Source organism: Amblyomma maculatum, chromosome 6 (genome assembly GCF_055883805.1).
Source record: "Amblyomma maculatum isolate TAMU_Amacu chromosome 6, ASM5588380v1, whole genome shotgun sequence".
Lineage (NCBI taxonomy): Eukaryota > Metazoa > Arthropoda > Arachnida > Ixodida > Ixodidae > Amblyomma > Amblyomma maculatum.
Genome location: NC_139349.1, coordinates 95089793 through 95102718, shown reverse-complemented (window position 1 = coordinate 95102718; position 12926 = coordinate 95089793). Strand labels below are relative to the sequence as shown.

Sequence of the window (12926 nt, the reverse complement as noted above, 5' to 3'; positions counted from 1 at the left end):
GAGTTTTAATGCCGTTTTATTTTTCTCCTGATTTCCTTCCCACATGAAAAGGCGTCATGCTGGCGTCGGCAGACACGCGAATCGGATGCCTAGCGGATCCCCTTCCACCCGGCTCAGACGGAGCGGCTTTTCTGCAAGACATGAACGACGTGTTCGGCTGCTTGCAGATCTTCGGCTACCGCTTCCCATACTTCCGCTACTTCCGGACACCAACATGGCGCAAGTTCGAGAAGTCTATGGACGCCTTTACTCTGTAAGCGGCAACTATGCCATCTGCACACGCATATCTATGACATTCCAGTGAGGCGCGCTCCGTGAGACTAACTCGGTAATCGAATGAAGGGAGGTTTTTAAACTTGCTCGTCAAACACGCTACGGTGACACGCTACATCAGAGCCTTCTAAAAACACTTGCACTGTGTGCCGCCGCGTTCCTGGCTTCGAACCCGTCAGCCAGTGAATGTCTGCGAATGCGCTTGGCGCAGACGCGAGCCCCGACTCTCCGATACTTCTTGTCAACATAAACGTGTAGACGTTTCTTGAACGTTTCATCTAGGCAGAACGGAAGCAATTGAGGAGCGCGCTTATTTGACGTACTACGGCTGTCCTTGTTCTCACACCTCGCGATTCCTTTCCCCAGCAGCCTTGAGTGTTATCGAGCGTAAGTTGGTATACGGTCTTTGTCTCTAAAACGTGTTTTTAGCTTCATGGTCCAGGCAAAAAGATCTTATATCAGACAAAATAACAGCCGTGCTGAAACAACAGCTTGTCGCAACAACTGCGCGGGCGCGGGATTTTTTTTTCTTGACGTTTGCGAAATAAGCCATACATTCTAGGTTTTACATTTCATACTATAACCTTTACTATGATCTGTACAAGATACAACAGGTACTTGTGTATGCCACTGATGTGACAAGCAAGCTACAGGGGCTGATAACAGCGCTGTACCGTTTCTGCAGACGCCTGTTCAAGCACATACAGGAGGCCGCGAATCGGCTTCGAACGAGACAGTCTGACCAGGAGTACACCATCTTGGAACACCTTTTGGTGGAAAAGAAGCTCGGGTTCGGTGAAATACTCTCCTTCATGAGCGACTTCATCATGGGAGGCGCTGATACGGTAACCACCTTTCCCATCGAACCGCTAAGCCGCCATTGATCCCATGCCACAGGTTTTTGCTCGTTGAGTTTTATAGTAATCGCCATTTGCTTTCATCTACAATACCGTCAGATTTTACTTCTGAGAAGCCTGAATACAATGGGAACCGACAGGTATAAACTAAAGTATCATATAAAGGCGGCTACTGACTACATGTTTTTTTTTTTTGTATTCATGAAGTTTTGCCCCTGGTCACTGTCGTTTCTTCCTAAGCTAGACCCTGCAGTATTGCGAATTGCACGACAATATTACTCCTACCCAGGATTTTGCTTTATCTGCTCATCATATGCGGTGAACGATAACCTCGAAGATTCAGAGGATTTCCTTACATCCCACCCCACCTTCGTGATTACAATAAAACGTTTTCGTCATTGCCTTCACCACCCTAACAGTGCTTACAAACGAATTGCAATTTAAGCGTATGAGATTTTTTTTTCCACCGAGAAAGGTGACTTTTTCATTTGACTGCTCGAGTGAAGGCGCATATGCGTAAGCTTGTAAGGCAGACGAAACAATTGGACATATGCTTTACAGGGTATAAATATATCAATGTAATGGTGATCACGTGTTTTTTCCTTTCGAATACATCTGTGAATAGAGTAGCGAATTCTCCAATCACAGCATTGTTAACTGGCTGCCCAACTTACTCTTCTCTTTCTAACATCTAGAATAGTGATAAATTGGTGCATAATTTGGGAGGATTGGTACAACGTGCGCTCCAAGACTCAGCCCTACAGTCTCCGGCCGTGCACAATCATGTCATACGTATAATTTGTAGCGGTGGTTTAGCTCTATTTAAACTTCGATGGAAGCAGAAGCTTCTTTTGCCTGTTACATTATTCCCCTCTTAGCCTTATCAGTGCAGGGCGCTACATAATTGGGGACACTTAATCCCAACCTTTAAGGATAGGATGCGAGAGCGTAAGCTAACAGCCCACTCATAAAGTCCCGCTTTAACCAAGCCGTATGGACTTGCCTGTGTGTAGGGGTAACGTGAATCCAAATGTCATGGCAGGCTGATTCTAATGTCATCCTCCCATATGAAAGAATAGTCCCGAGTTGGCACAATTTCAGGCACCCACCGACACTGACGCTGAAGGCTCAAGTTGGCTGCCGTAGTGAAGCTTCTGCTTCAATATCGGAATAATTTCTAACGTTGCCTGCTGAGCCTGAAGGATATCATAACGTTGAAACTCGGCTGGCGTGAGTTCAGAGGCGATATCACACTGCAGTAGGAGGAGGCGGACGAGGAGGAGGAAGATGAGGAGGAAAGGCAGGGAGTTAAATCCGTCGGAGAAACCGGTTTGCTACCCTGCACTGGGGGAAAGGGGTGAGTGGATGTAAAAGTTGTAAGAGAGGGATGGGTGAGGTTAGTACAGTCACATCACAGACATGTGACATCCCATCACGTCACAGTCATATCACATAACGTAAGAGCAGAATCATATAGACTTTCGATTAGGCCGGTGCTTTTCATCAAGCGGAGCAGTGCCTCGGAAGCCTAAAATCTTAATTTCAGTCAATGGGCATCCATCTAGACGCTCCAGTGCACGGCATAGACAATGTCTTTCCTCGCTGTACATGAGGCACTCACAAATAATGTGGCTTATAGTCTCGTCTCGCCCACAGTTTATACATGCAGCGCTGTTTGCCATACCTATCATACAAGAATGAGTGTTCATGAATGCTACACCAAGCCACAGGTGGCACACACTGCAGTAGGTTTTCCCGTAGCACAGTAGACAACGTTTGGTTAAGAAATAACGAATGCGGAAAGCTTCACTTTTTCCCACGAACAAATTGGCATATATATATCATGCCGCAGAAACATGAACGACCTCAGTGGTGCTCTGACACTATTGCTATTTTTGTCGAGGAGCAGTTTAGCTACGAACACTACGTGTCCATTTTTTTTTCTCTTCAGACATCCAGTTCGGCCACTTTCTGTGTCTACAACTTGGCTAAAAATCCTGAAGCTCAAGAGAAGGCTCGGCAAGAAGTCCTTTCTGTTGTGGGAGAAGGCTGCTGCGCTGTAGAGCCACGTCATCTTAACAACTTGCCCTACCTCAAGGCTTGCCTCAAAGAATCGCTGAGGTATAGCTTAGTCATTTGTCTGGTAGATGTTTCTTGTGCCCTAAAGCTGTAAAAGAGATTTGTTTTTATGTTTTTAGGAGTGCACCATTTATATAACACTTCTTTCAGGCTAAACCCAGTCCTTTCCGGCGTATTCCGGAAGTTGGACCACGACGTTGTCATGTCTGGCTACACCATACCAGCAGGGGTGAGTACTTATCTGCTAGGAACTTCTCTTGTTTTCCTGAAGACACAATATTCTAAGGCGAGCCTTTGTTCTTTGACGCAGAAGCTGATGAAACAACATTAGAATAATGGCAGAATATGCCACTTGGTGGTGATTCATAACGAGGAGTAATCTAAACAGCGCAGACGACGAGTCAAAGACGGAAGATCAGCGCCTTGTTCGTCTCTTCCTTCTTTGTCTAGTCGTATGCGTTATTTAGATTATTAATCGTCATAAATCAACATTCTTTCTATGTAATATGGTGTAAATACGTGCCGTTCGCACGGATCATTTTTCGTAGAACAGCAACAGGACAGACAAATGTGCTGTCACATCCGCGATGGAGAGCTATGAAGTAGCCCAACTTATATTGTACTAGGCAGTTCTTACGGACGTCATTGGGCAGATAAAGGCCGAGGAAATAATAAAGCAGCAAGCCCAGTGCTAAGGGCTGGCGCAAACAGGTATTCATTAGTCGAAAACATCATTAGCCCAATTATATGAAATTCCTTAGGTGGTCATTGTTGTTGTTGCGATTAAAGCCGAAATGTTCCCAAAATGATGACGGTACACGCGCCATCAGGCACAACACACACAGTGGCAGAGATGCTAAGGAGCATGAGGCATGCGGCCAAGCGAGGCGCACTCGTTGTGCCAATGAGCATCAGATGGCGCCACATGTTGGGAGAGTAATCCTTCAAAGCTAAGCACGCTGAAACGAGCTACGTCGAGCGGGGCACGCAAACGGAAGAATGAAGGTCACCGTACGCAGATAGCTCCACTCTCAAAAAGAAATGCTTTCGCATTCAAACACGTAAGCAGTCTTAGATGTCTCTATCGTTTTGTTTTTACTTTTGAAAATAAGTGTAAAACATGGTTTCATGCCAGAACGCCTTCATACAATGGGAAACTTAGTCACGTGTTCTAGCTGCTGGGGTTAACATGCTTGACGTTTTTGTTTAACAAAGTCCTTTTTTTGGCGCGGATCCCATACTACCGAGGCATAGTCGAGAACTGACTCAACCAGGGAGCGGTATGCTCTGTGAGAAGACAACAAAGTGTTTTAAATGCCTTCGTGTTAAGGCCGTAAAATGTGGGTGTCCCATTTGAGGTTGTCTGTAATACCGGTGCCTAAATATTTAACAACCAAAACAGAAGTAATAAACCGGTTCTGTATGTGATAACAGTAACTAAGTGAGCTTCTCTTGCTTGTTTTGACACAGATATGACCTTTGCAAACTTATTCTTCGTAACGTTCTTCTCACACCAGTTCGCAAGTTTACAAACGTTTTCGTTCAGCACAGTTTGTTACGAAGCACTGTCTAAAACACTGTACAGACCACAACCGTCGGCAAACAATTTCATTTTCGCACTTTCGTCGTCGCTTTCGATAACGCTATTAATATAAATTAAAATGATTACGGACATAGCACAGATCCCTGAGGCACTCCAGTCAACACATCAGTAAAAACAGATCTAAATCCTGAACATTCTACAAATTGGGCCCTATTGCTTCAGTGTACATTTGTCTGTAACCAGCAAGTCAAATTCTTTGGAATCCCCGCTTGTTTAATTCTAACAATAAGCAAAGGGTGCAATAAGCGGTCGAAAGCCTTTGAAATATAAAGAAATATAGCGTCAGCCTGCTCACCGCCATCAATGGCCAAAAAAAAAAAAAAGTCAAATAATCGAGAAAAGTTGCGCGTCAGTTGACACATTTTTAAAAATCCATCTTTACAGGCGCCAAAAATACATTGGAATTCGAGGTGGTAAGATCTGTGATGGGCGATTACGTGGTCTGGCATCTTACAGCATGCACGTGCATTGTAATTAGATTCGTTGATAATTGCTAGAAATAAATTTACCACCTGATTTGAATACTAGAATTACTCTAGCTGTTAACCGGTCGTTTGGTAAAAAACTTTGCTGAAGTGATCCATTGAATATAACTAAAATGTAATCAGATATTATTTCAGAGTAGCGTTTAAGAAATGCGTTCGGTATGTTGTCTGTGTGATGTGACGACTTTCATGTTCAGCAAGAGTGAATACATCCCCTCACAACTAAGCTCAAGGTCGGGCATTTCAGCGGCAGACGGGAATTGTATACCATGTCAGGCGCGTGATTCAGCAAATGTGAGCTGCAAGCTAGTTCTAGGTTCGTTAACAATGCTGGGGATATTGTAAGTTATGCTACCATTATTTTCAGCTGTTACACACTTCTTTTAATTTAAGAGAGGAAGCACCAAAACATGTTCGGGCATTCTTTAAAAAAATTAGGGTCTGACAATAAAACTTGCTGTGCGTGTTTCTTAACTTAGTGACCATTTCATCCTTAAGAGAAGCTAGTGCAGCGGTATCGTTTTCCTCCGTTTTCCGTCTGCATGCAATCATCATCATCGTCGTCGTCGTCATCATCATCATTTTCAGCCTGACTATATCCACTGCAGGGCGAATGCCTCTCCCACATCCTCCAATTACCCCGTCCTGTGCGAGCTGCATCCACTTGACCCCTGCGAACTTTTTAACCTCATCCGCCCACCTAATTTTCGGCCGCCCCCTGCTACTCTTTCCTTCGCTTGGAATCCAGTTTGTTGCCCTAAGCGATCATTGGTTATCCTTTCTTCGCGCTACATGTCCTGCCCATGCCCATTTCTTCTTCTTGATTTCCACTAGAATGTCAGTGACTTGAGTTATTTCTCTCACCCAGTCTACACGTTTCCTATCTCCTAATGTTATCCGTGTCATTTTTCTTTCCATAGCCCTCTGCGTTGTTCTCAACTTAAGTAGAACACTCTTTGTTAGCTTCCAGGTTTCAGCCCCATAGGTAAGTACAGGTGAGACACAACTGTTGTATACTTTCCTCTTGAGCGATACCGGTAAGCTGCTAGTCATAATCTGCGGGTGCTTGCCAAATGCGCTCCATCCCAGTCTTATTCTCCTTGTTATTTCCCTTTCATGGTCCGGATCTGCGGTTACTACCTGCCCTAAGTAGACATATTTTCCTTCTACTTCCGGTGCTTCGCTATCTAACGTAAACTGCTGTTCCTTTCCCTAGGCTATTGACCATTACCTTAGTCTTCTGCATATTGATTTTCAAGCCTACATTTTCCCTTTTCCTGTCTAGGTCATCAATCATTCTTTTCAATTCATCCCCCGAGTTGCTTAGCAAGGCAATGTCATCAGCAAATCGCAGATTACTGAGGTATTCTCCATCTACACTTATCCCTAACTGCTCCCATTCCACGTCTCTGAATACGTCTAAACAAGCTGTGAATAGTACTGGGGAGATCGTGTCTCCTTGCCTAACACCTTTCTATATAGGAATTTTGTTACTTTCTTTATGCAGCACTACGGTTGCTGTGCACCCTGTATAATATATCTTCCAGCACTTTCACGTACAGCTCGTCTACATGAAATACAATACAAAGTTTTAAATTAATTATAACGCAGTTAATCCATGCATTGCGACGCTTTGTCCTCTTATAACACAACAAAAAAACAAAAACACTAATGCAAGAAAAAAGCAAAACTTTGAACTTATCGTAAAGATTGGGTACATCTGCGCTGTTCTTCAAAATAAGATAAGGAAAAGTGCAAGTTACCGAGAATGGATTCATCGTCTGCAGCTAAAAAATTACGAAATGTCTGACGAAGATGCATTGTTTTATGACACCCTAATTGCACATTTACGTAACGCGTTCATCATTCGAAATTTGATCAGCGGTATTAACTGCATGGATTTCAAGTACATTTTTGAGAAATACGAAGTTAAGAACCGACTGTGTTGATTCAGTAACACACGTTGGGGCATTCACAATATGCTTGAGATCATGAAAAAAATATGGTGTCAGGAAGAAGGTTGGCCGCTGTCAGCACCTTCGGAACCCGTGGCCGTAAGGTTTTTCAAACTATGCCAGGTAGTTTAAAGTCACCAGTGAGCATTAACCTATGATTGCATTTGAGCGTGCATTATAAATGCCATCCCAATGATTTTTTAAACGACACAGCACTTTTAGGCGGGCGGTAAAGCACGCTGAGCAAAACTGAAAGATTAATGAACTTGATTGAGGCCCATGTGCTTTTGTGACCCGGGATTCCTTCCAGTTGAATTAAGGGTTTTTTATTTTTATTGCGAAAGCAATACTGCGACAGGTCTAACCGCTTGTCGCTGTGTGCCGTGGCCGTGGACGCCCAGCCGGCGCTGCCCCTAATAGAAGAAGAAGAAAAAGAATAAAAAAGAAGGAATAGAAGAAAAGAAATAGAAGAAGAAAAATAAGGAAAAAAAGAAGAGAAAGAAGAAAAATAAAAAAAAAGAGGAAGAAGAAGAAGGAGGAGAAGAAGAAGCAGAGCGCTCGGTCGCCCGCAGCTAATGCTTTCACTCCATATTCGGTTCAGCAGCGTTGAATCCTTCTGATTTTTTTTTTTTAACTATAAAAGCCACATCCCCTTATGTGAGATCATTTTGTGGGATGGTTGAATAAAACAGAATCTCTAATGTTAGATGAAAGCCACATTTTTGTGACAGGTAAAATGTGCGGATCATAAATGCCAATAGCCTATTCAAGGATAGCAGACTTTTTGACAGGACTTCTTACATCAAGCGAAATAACGGACCGCTCTCTCATTCTTCGTCAGCACGGTTCATCACTTGACTTGGCGCAGGATAGCGGAATTGGTTGCAAGCTATCTTCGTTCCACGTATGCACAGTATTATCCACGCGTAGACGATCGTAGTCCAGCGTAATCTTTTTGGCCTTATGTTTGAGTTGCTTTCCAAACGTCCACAAGTTGGAGCGCCAGCTTAGTGTCGGTTTACAAGTCATAATTGATAGAGTACTCTGTGTTCTTTGGGTAATGGCAGTTCTGTAGTATTTCCACTTTCTCAAATTATAATCAAAATAGTTAAGTATTACTGGTCTATAGGTTTCTCGCTCTTCTTTTTTTTTCTATCCTGTGTACCCGTTTGATTGTTTTAGCCGAGACTCCAAGTCTCGCTTTGATTCCTGGGACAGTAAGAGCGCCGTACCTAAGCATTCTACATGCGGCAATACTTTCTCCCCTCTTGTTCCTGAATGCACACTTATATTGCACTCTTTTCTTACCGCCTTTTATTGAAATGTGGAAATTGATTGACAATGTTCCTCCATTTCACACTGAAGGTATGCAGTGCATTATTATGGACTGCATTGGTTGAATGCTTTTCCATCGGTAGAACGCTATCAGAACTTGATGCTCAGCACTTCATATCTACTCGACTGATGGCAGCAATGTAAAGGGCGCCAACTCCAGCTAGTTTCATACAAACTGCTGTCGATTACAGTTTGCTTGCCACTTAGATTAATACACTGACTTACAATCTTGCATGCTCTAGCGTATCGTAACTTATCATCACGTAAGGCAAGGTTGAGCTGGATGAACGCGCTTTATTAGGCGCTAAACGTTTACATTTATCGCCGGAGGACAGAAAGGTCTGCACAGCTTCACGAAGATGACGAGCTTATGTTGCAAAAAGAAAGGCATGTGAGCCGTTTTATAGCAGCTTGGAAAGGACGCTACCACAGAAAAGGACCGCCAATTTGGAAGAAAGAAAAACTGAATAGGTAAACAATGTAACAGGATAACCCACTGTTGGCGTTCGCCAGTAATGGTGCTGCGCAATTGGAGTAAACCCAAATCCTTACTTTAACACCTAAATAGTCATCTAACGGTATTTGAAGGCTAGGCGCCTTGACCAAGAGTCGTGCAACTTCGAGCAGTGTTACGTGAAATTGTGCGGGTCTCAAAACGTCGCACAATCTTGGTAAAACATCCTGAATCCATTTATTATGGTTCAGAGCACGGTGGTTCAGAGGTCCTTAGCCGGTACATTACAGGAGGGTGGGCATAATATTGGTTATATGTTAAATGAAAAGGTTTGCTTTTTGGACTTCGATCGGAGTCTTGAAGTGTTGAAGGCCATTGATTCTGTCAATATTTTCAAACAGGTGATTTAAATCACCGGCAGTGCCGGCGAAAAATAATTTTGGCATGATTGTAAGCGAGAGGAGAGGTATTGATACAGCGCTGGGATGGGTATTGTGGGAATAGTGGTAGGGTAGTCTGATTATCTCTTTATCTGGTGGAATCAGTGATAACACGTATGAAAAATAACGATTCGTGTCTTCCAGGTATCGATTTATCGTTTGGCAGTCAGTCACAACATGTATGCAAAATAAGGATCCGGGCTATTGATGGCTAGACTCGAGGGGGTATTTCACACTGTCTTATTAAAGCTGTAAGAAAAAAAAGAGATGGTATTTTTTTAGCGTCGCTGTTCTGAATCTGATGACGCTATGCTGAATTTCTGCGTCACATGACTTCAGAGAAGCTACGGCCTGCCTTGTCTTTTTTACTTGTTGAGTGAGGTCTTATCGCTTCCAGCTATGTTTAGCTAAGTATACAAAACAACGGTCTCAATAACGTTACAATCAAGCCGAGAGAGAGAGAGAGAGAGAGAACAACTTTTATTTAAAATGCCTGCAGAATCGGTTAGGCTCCCTCCAAGCAGGGAGGACAAGCTTTTACCGTGACGCGGCCACTACGTCAGTCTCGTGCGTTGTGCTCCTTGAGGTCTTGTTACGTCCCTCGCTACTTCCGCGGGTTCGAGAGGGTCGCCGCCCCCTTCTTGGGGGTGCTGCCCCCCCCCCCCCCCCTCTCCTCGGGCCGAAGTAGCGAAATTGTCCGGCAAAACGTTTGTCGTCAATGCTTTTCTCCTTCGTTGCTTCTTCGATTTCTTCGAGTCTTTTCACATGGAATGCCCTGAATGAAGAAACCACTGGAAACACAAGAAGCCGATAAACTGCAGTAGCATTACCGACGTGTCTTGGTGTTCCGGGAGTAAGGGCGAAATTTTGAAACGCTCCTTACCTGAGTGAGGACGCCGTAAGAGCGGCTCGACTTTCTTCAGTCGATTTTTAAACACGCCTTACTAAGAAGCGCTTAGTGAGACCCAGTGGTTCGGCCTCACTTGGAACGACCTTTCCCCTAGGTAGGGACGGCGCTAACTTAATGCTCCCTTTCATTGCTCCTTCACCAGAACGCACGCCTCCCTGCGCAACAATTCGATTTGCGTTTGCGCAGAAGGGCGGCTCAAGCGACGCCCACTGCGAGTGAAAAAGCGCACAGAGAGGAAACTCGCTATGCTCCTACAGAGCCCTTCCGTTGTAAGCACTTGCATGTTGCCAGGCCAACGATGTTTGTCAAGCCAAGTACAGCTGTGAAACAATACGTTTCAGATAAAAAAAAAAAAACAAAAAACGAGAGCACGTAGAAGCGCACCTCCGAAATAACACAATGCAATAAATGTACACTTTTTTTTTTTTTTTTTGCAATTTCAACCATTCTACTTCTAACGTTAAGCGCATATTCTCGACACCAGACGGATAAAAGCGGCTCCTCATCGCTCTGAATGCCTCCTTAGCCAAGGAGCTGCTAAAGATGGTTCGAAAATTAGATGCCCTGCTTCAGTGCCTCACTGAGTTGAGGAAGCATGAAGGGTTCATCGTGGAAGGTAACGAAATAGAGTAAGGCAAGGAGAGTTCTGAAATTCGGCACTAAGCGGCAACCTTAGCTCCTCAGAACTACAACTAAACTTGTCGAAGATGAGGGGAAATACTGATATTGTTTTTTGAAAAATTGGCTGCAGAATATATACAATAAAATATGTGGCTATCAAATTTACTTTAGGTTTCATAAATGAATGGAGCTTGTATTAGAATTGTAAGCTAAATTAAATTTTTTCTGGTATTGTTCATAATAGATTTACTGTGTAAGAATTGTACCTGTTTCCTCGAAGTCTACTGAGTGCAGGGTCCGGAAATTTTAATCAAATTAGAATTTGTTATAATGTGCAACGATCGAAATTATTTGCTTAAACACGAAATATATATTTATTACGTTTTGTTCCTTCATCCGCTCAGTGCATTTGCAACTCAATAAAGATATTTTAATCAACAATTAAAGTAGATGACCTGGGCTATTGTAAAAAGCATTGGTTGACATTTGTGACATAAGGTTTTGGTTACAACTTATAGCTCGTGATTCTACTCAAATTAAATCTGTTGCATGAAAAATTCAAGCAAATCTTCTGAAAATTCTCCAGGTTTCGCGCGAACTGACTAATAACAGGGAAGCTAAAGCCACTTTTAAAGCTGCTATTATTCGAGTGTGTTATATTTTTAGACGTAAAAGAACTGCCATGGGAACTGGTTGTTGTCTCAAAACATTTTACAACATCGAAAAGAAAAGCTTCAAAAAAGCCCCTCAATACTTGAATCACGCTCGCCGTTACCATGAAAAACAATGAAAATTCTTTTTTTTTTAATTGCGAATACCTTTAAGCGTTATATGTTACAGAAAGCCATTAATATGCGGTATCATAGAGCTGGAAATTTCACAATAGATTTTCGAACAAGGATGTGACAGCTAAATATTCGTTTCATCTACTTGTGTAAGGCTCACGGGAGATCCTTCTACTTCAAATTTCAAACGCTTGCCGCGCACGAGTGTTTTCGTACATTGCCCCAAATAACATCGGGAGGCAAATTAAGATGGAGCTGGACCTACTTGTGGAGATTAAGTGTATAAAACGCTGTCTGAGCAGGCACGATAACAGCCAACATCGACTTACCGTCTTTACCTGAATTTTTCAGTCTGCGTTTCTAGATTATTATGCGGCCAGGAAATGTTTTTGTCATCCAAACCAGAACTGCGATGTGCGCAAGTGAATCTAACGCTGCATGGTTATCCGTGCAAGCAACGAGGGCTGGCAACTGAGTATTGGTAGCCCACAGCGGCCCCACGTCCAAAGCGCTGACGGCAGCCTTGGTAGCGTTAACAGAAATTGGGCCTACTGAGCACTTGTGAAAAATTGTTAGCTTAGAGTACAGTTTTTCGATAATGTTCATGCCATCCAACTGAACTTCTATCTAGGGTTTTGTGCATCTACTTTTAGCCTTGTGTATTTGACGCTGACGACAATACTTCGGTGCCGTAAATGGAAAACATGGCTACCTCTAGAACTCCTGAGCTCAGTCGTGGCTCCTTTCCATTGCCCAGCAGAGACGCGAATCTTGATTCAATCAAGGCCCACGCTAAAATGTCCAATTAACATAAACGACACTTAAGTAGAGCATTCTTGGACATGGGTTATCTATAACAGCCTTACCTATCATGTAGTAGCATAGGATTAACATTATCATCAAGCTCCATCAAAGCATGTGAAAGCTAGAACATTCCCCTTAAGATCGTCGTAACCGTTTCTTGCAATATTACACAGCTGTCTCAAAATTGAAACTGAATCCCAAGAAAGCTGGACTTTTAAAATGCTGTTCGTAAAACATAGCTCGCCATAATACTTGCAAAAGCAATGAAGACGAAGTTGACTGTTTTGTTGTTGAGCCAGAAATCGGATGGCTCATATCCATCCAG

General features: G+C 43.2%; 1 protein-coding gene across 2 annotated transcripts in view; it reads left to right on the top strand.

The window, feature by feature from the left end:
* Positions 1-12926, top strand: part of LOC146186312 (putative cytochrome P450 49a1) — a 42411-nt gene that overhangs the window by 13037 nt on the left and 16448 nt on the right. For both annotated transcript variants that reach the window (XM_084605658.1, XM_084605657.1), the window contains exons 4-7: positions 52-253; positions 959-1118; positions 3082-3251; positions 3360-3438. In XM_084605658.1, coding sequence (XP_084461784.1) covers positions 52-253; positions 959-1118; positions 3082-3251; positions 3360-3438 — 611 coding nt within the window. The remainder of the gene's footprint in view (positions 1-51; positions 254-958; positions 1119-3081; positions 3252-3359; positions 3439-12926) is intronic.